At 44.5% G+C, this 3,438-nt stretch overlaps 1 protein-coding gene across 1 annotated transcript; it reads right to left on the bottom strand.

The window, feature by feature from the left end:
* Positions 1 to 2,147, bottom strand: LOC148548455 (uncharacterized). The gene is made up of 3 exons (XM_088495621.1): positions 1,941 to 2,147; positions 409 to 1,212; positions 1 to 255 (listed from the first exon to the last, which is right to left on the bottom strand). Exons 1-3 carry the CDS (start codon positions 2,145 to 2,147, stop codon positions 1 to 3), a joined length of 1,266 nt encoding a protein of 421 aa, XP_088351747.1.
* Positions 2,148 to 3,438: the final 1,291 nt, after the last annotated feature.

Here is a 3,438-nt window from a genome sequence, read left to right as displayed (position 1 = left end):
TTAATGCTTAATCTTCATAGTAGATACCAGATTTCTAAATGTGGAATCAGTGAACTGAGTGTCATTATCTGTGGTGATAAAATGGGCGATTCCGAACTGAGTAATTATATTTCTGTAAAGAAACTTCCAACTTCTTTGTGCTGTAATAGTGGCCAGTGGTTCTGCCTCTATCCATTTGGTGAAGTAATCCACTCCTATAATCAGATATTTGACCTGTCCTGGAGCTTGGGGAAAAGGTCCAAGTAGGTCTAATCCCTATTTCGCAAAAGGCCAGGGAGAGGTCACGCAGATAAGCTCTTCGGGAGAAGTGATGTGGAAATTGACATGCATCTGACAAGGTTGGCACTTTTTAACGAAGTCGGTAGCATCCTTTTGCAAAGTCGGCCAGAAGAACCTAGCTCGTATCACCTTCCTGGCTAAAGATCTTGCTCCGAGGTGATTCCCACAAATGCCATCGTGTACTTCCTTTAGGACCTCCTCTGTCTTAAAGGTCGGGACGCACTTTAGCAATGGTGTGGATATCCCTCTTCTATAAAGGACACTTCGCACCAACGTATAATTCTGGGCTTCCCTTCTGAGTTTTTGGGCTTCCTTTTGCTCCTCGGAAAGGATGTCAAATTTTAGATATTTAACTAGCGGAGTCATCCATCCCAGGTTTAATCTTGAGACAGATAGGACGTCCAATTTACTGTCTATCCTCGTCACTGTGGGCTCCTGGAGAGTTTCCTGTATCAAGGTTCTATTATTTCCTCCCGGCTTGGTACTTGCTAGCTTGGAGAGAGCGTCAGCTCGGCTATTGAGCTCCCGAGTTATGTGCCTAACCTCGGTTTCCAAGAATTGTCTGAGATGCTCAAGCATTTTTTCCAAGTACCTTTTCATGTTTGGATCTTTTGCCTGGTACTCTCCATTAATTTGAGAAGTTACTAGTTGGGAGTCACTGAAGATTATTACCTTATTAGCACCGACTTCTTTAGCAAGTTTTAGCCATGCGATCAGAGCTTCATATTTGGCTTGGTTGTTGGAAGCGTGAAACTCAAATTTCAAAGATACCTCTATTTGAGTTGCTTCTTCATTGACCAATATTATGCCGGCTCTACTTCCGACCTTGTTAGAGGATCCGTCTACATAGAGCTCCCAGGTCGTGTAGGTCTCACTCTGATCGCTTGTGTATTCTGCAATAAAGTTGGTGAGACATTGGGCTTTGATTGCTGTCTGAGTTTCGTATTTCAGGTCGTGCTCAGATAGCTCTATAGCCTATTGAATCATTCTTCCTGCAATATCCTTTTTCTGAAGGATCTGCTTCATAGGCTGGTTCGTTCGAACTCTTATGGTATGAGTCTGGAAGTAAGGTCGAAGCCTTCTAGATGATACAATTAGGGCGTCGCAAACTTTTCGAGTTTTTGATACCTTAGTTCAGGACCTTGTAGCACCTTTCTAGTGAAATAGATGGGATGCTATCCGACCTCATCTTCTCGTATTAATGCTGATGCCACAGCCTTCTCAGCGACAGCTAAGTATAATACGAATTCTTCTTTTGTTTTTGTCCGAGTAAGGATAGGAGGCTAGCTCAGAAACCTTTTGAACTCTTGAAAAGCCTCTTCACATTCAGGGGTCCACTCGAACTGGCATCCTTTTCTAAGTAGTGAAAAAAGTGGTAGGGATCTCAATGCTGATCCTGCCAAAAATCTAGATAAAGCTGCGAGGCAACCATTCAGCTGTTGGACTTCCTTTAAACAGGTCAGACTCTTCATTTCTAGGATTGCTCTGCACTTATCGGGGTTAGCCTCAATTCCCCTTTGTGTCAGCATGAATCCTAGAAATTTTTCAGCTTCTACTGCAAAGGTGCATTTGGTAGGATTTAGCCTCATCCCATACTTCCTTATAGTATCAAAGGCTTGTGAAAGGTCGGTCAGGAGGCTAGCCTCATCCTTGGTTTTTACCAGCATGTCATCCACATACACTTCCATTAGGCTTCCGAGGTGAGGTGCAAACACTTTATTCATCAATCTTTGATAGGTGGCCCCTGCATTTTTTAATCCAAATGGCACGACCACGTAGCAATAATTTGCTCTAGGTGTGATGAAAGATGTCTTCTCTTGATCTGACTTGTACATCGGTATCTGGTTGTAGCCCGAGTAAGCATCCATGAATGATAGATACTGGTACCCTGAGCTGGAATCTGCCAGGGAGTCAATGTTGGGGCAGAGGATATGTGTCTTTTGGACATGCTTTGTTGAGGTCGGTATGATCGACACACATCCTCCAATTTCTGTTATGTTTTTTTACCAACACCACTTTTGCCAGCCACACCGGGTACTTGACTTCCCTGATGAACCCGACTTCTAACAAGGCTTGTACTTGTTTTTTGACTACTTGAGCTCGTTCTGGTCTGAGCTTTCGTCTTTTTTTTTTGGACAGGTCGGGATTCTGGATTGACAAATAACCTGTGCGACATAAGCTCGGGATCGATCCCGGGCATGTCGGAGGCTTTCCAGGCGAAGAGGTCGGAGTTTTCTTGTAGGAGTTTTACAAGTTTTTGCTTCAGATCTTCTACTAAATTAGCTCCTATGTTGGTATTCCTTTTGACTTTTTGCCCCCATCTGGACTCGTTCCGTTTTTCTTCCGGGCTCTGGTCATAATTCTTCTCTTACTCGGACTCCGCCGAGTTCAATTGTATTGACTTCCTTGCCTTTACCCTTTAGGTTTAGACTCTCATTATAACACCTCCTCGCCAGCTTCTAGTCTCCCCTGATGGTAGCAATCCCTTCCTGTGTTGGAAATTTCATGCAGAGGTGAGGGGTAGAAACAACCGCTCCCAGCCAGTTTAGCGTCATTCGACCTTTCAGAGCATTATAGGCGGATATTACATCAACAACAATGAAGTCGATGCTTAAGGTTTTAGATTTCAACCCTCTTCCAAAAGTTGTGTGTAGGGAGATGAAGCCTAGTGGCGTGATAGGAGCGTCTCCTAACCCAAAGAGTGTATCCGGATAGGCTTTTACTTCCTTCTCATCTAGTGCCAGCTTATCAAAATGCCGGTTTGAATAATATGTCGGCGGTTCTGTGCAGGTGAGCATTGGCGAGGATCATGGTAATTATCCCCAGGTCGTCGTGCCCGGGTATGATCCCCTGTCCATCTTCTCTTGTAAAGGAGATTGTGGGAAGGTCGGGTTCATTATCTCCGACCTGGTAGACTTCCTTCAAATGCCTCTTCTGAGACGATTTGGTCAGCCCCCCTCCAGCGAATCCTCCTGATATCATATGAATGTGTTGTTCTGGAGTCTGTGGGGGCGAACCTCTCTGCTCATGGTCTTCCTCATCTCTCTTCCTTTTTCCCTGATTGTCCGACCTTTTCATGAGATATCTATCCAGCCGACCTTCCCTGGCCAGCTTTTCTATCACATATTTTAGGTCGTAGCAATCATTTGTGGAATGCCC

Source organism: Arachis ipaensis, chromosome B8 (assembly GCF_059453495.1).
Source record: "Arachis ipaensis isolate K30076 ecotype BB chromosome B8, ASM5945349v1, whole genome shotgun sequence".
In the NCBI taxonomy this organism is placed as follows: Eukaryota; Viridiplantae; Streptophyta; class Magnoliopsida; order Fabales; family Fabaceae; genus Arachis; species Arachis ipaensis.
This window is presented reverse-complemented; position numbering and strand designations above follow the sequence as displayed.

What these genes read in the sequence shown, in the direction of transcription:
- LOC148548455 (XM_088495621.1), bottom strand. Translation starts at nt 2,147, where the DNA reads ATGGATGCTTACTCGGGCTACAACCAGATACCGATGTACAAGTCAGAT. An exon ending in TGTATGTGGATGACATGCTG is followed by an intron (nt 1,213 to 1,940) that starts GTAAAAACCAAG and finishes TACGAAACTCAG; the next exon opens with ACAGCAATCAAAGCCCAATG. An exon ending in CAAGATCTTTAGCCAGGAAG is followed by an intron (nt 256 to 408) that starts GTGATACGAGCT and finishes TTTGCGAAATAG; the next exon opens with GGATTAGACCTACTTGGACC.